This window comes from Rhinopithecus bieti, unplaced genomic scaffold (genome assembly GCF_001698545.2).
Source record: "Rhinopithecus bieti isolate Rb0 unplaced genomic scaffold, ASM169854v2 scaffold_38001, whole genome shotgun sequence".
NCBI lineage: Eukaryota > Metazoa > Chordata > Mammalia > Primates > Cercopithecidae > Rhinopithecus > Rhinopithecus bieti.
In genome coordinates this window covers 1-1,466 of record NW_016815621.1, presented here as the reverse complement: position 1 = coordinate 1,466, position 1,466 = coordinate 1, and the positions used below count along the sequence as shown (strand labels likewise).

The window sequence follows — 1,466 nt, the reverse complement described above, 5'->3', positions numbered from 1 at the left end:
TCCCAACCTGACCAGCAGCATGGTGGGCCCCCTGGCCAAAGTTCTCTGTTTCCTTCCAGCCCTCACTGAGACCATGGTGGGCCCCCTGGCCAAATCTCCCTGCCTCATTTCCCGCTTGCCCTGCAGCATGGTGGGCCCCCTGGCCAAACCTCCCTGCCTCATTTCCTGCCTGCCCCACAGCTGGGTGGGCCCCCTGGCCGAGCCTTCCTGCCTCATTTCCGGCCTGCCCCGCAGCATGGTGGATACCCTGGCCAAACCTCCCTGCCTCACTTCCCGCCTGGTTGACCCCGTGATGGACCCCGTGGTGGATCAGTTTGTCTGCCTCCTTCCCAACCTGTCCAGCAGCGTTGTTGACCCCATGGCCAAACTTCTCTGCTTCCTTTCCTGCTTGTCCAATACCATGGTTGATCTCATGGGCTACCTTGTCCATTCCGTGGTTGAGCCCCTGGACGCCTTTGTCCAACTCCTTGCCGGTGTGGCTCCCCATGTTGCTAAGTCCGTTGAAAACCTTCTCCACTTCCCTTCCAGCGTGTGTGATTCCACTGTTGATGCCATCCAGGGCCTTGCCCACCTCTCTCTCTGCATTGCTCAGCCCTCGGTTGATCCCTTCAATGACCTTCTCAATGGGGTCATCGCTGGCCGCCCATCCAGGCAGGGCCCCCAGTAGCAGAAGGAGGGAGCAGGAGCTGACCAGATGTGCAAGATGCATATTGCTGGGAAGGTCGGGGAGGATGCAGAGAGGAGCCTGGGAAGCCACACTGCTATTTATTCTCTCTCCCTCTAGCCCTCTTCTCCACCCTTCATGACTCAATTACCCCTGTGAGGCACTGACTTGATCCTCAGTCAAGGAGGTGTTTCCCAGGGAGATTTGGAGTTGAGCAATGGAGAGGAGGAGGAAGAGAGGGTGAGTCATGGATGGAGAAGAACTCTGGCATCTTTGCTTCTTGCCCTCCACCCCAGAGATGGGTGTCTGCCCTTCCAACCACCTCGTCTTTTCATTCCTCACCCACTGTCCAGGCCTCCTCTCTCTCAAACCAACCTTCCACACTCTCTGGGATGCAGGGGATTCCTCAACACCTCACTCCTCGCAGGCATCTAAGCCTCCAGCTCCCCCAGCAGTGAGGGGCTACAATGATGGGAGGCACCGTCTGGAGAGGGAAGAACCCTAGGGGGTTTGAGGGAGTCATCAGACCTCATTCTTGTGGGCCGGCCCCTGCCCTTCACTCATTCCATTCCAGCCACACAGGCCTTCTCCCTGTTCCACAAACAAACCAAGCTCATTCTTGCTGCAGGGCCTTTGCACATGCTCCTCTCTCTGCCTAGAATGCAGAACCCAGATCTTCACATGGCTGGCTCCTCCTCATCCATACTTGACTTAAACGCCAACTTTGAAAGAAAACTTCCCCTGACCATAACATGACATTAATTATATACTCTGTAGTATCACCCTTTTGTTTTCACAGCAA

At 56.1% G+C, this 1,466-nt stretch overlaps 1 protein-coding gene across 1 annotated transcript; it reads right to left on the bottom strand.

Moving 5' to 3' along the window:
• Positions 1-6: 6 nt before the first annotated feature.
• LOC108516184 (suprabasin) lies at positions 7-1,346 on the bottom strand (the record flags this gene model as incomplete). Its single annotated transcript, XM_017853523.1, has 1 exon — positions 7-1,346. A coding segment is annotated over exon 1 (703 nt), but the record flags the coding sequence as incomplete, so codon positions are not given.
• Positions 1,347-1,466: the final 120 nt, after the last annotated feature.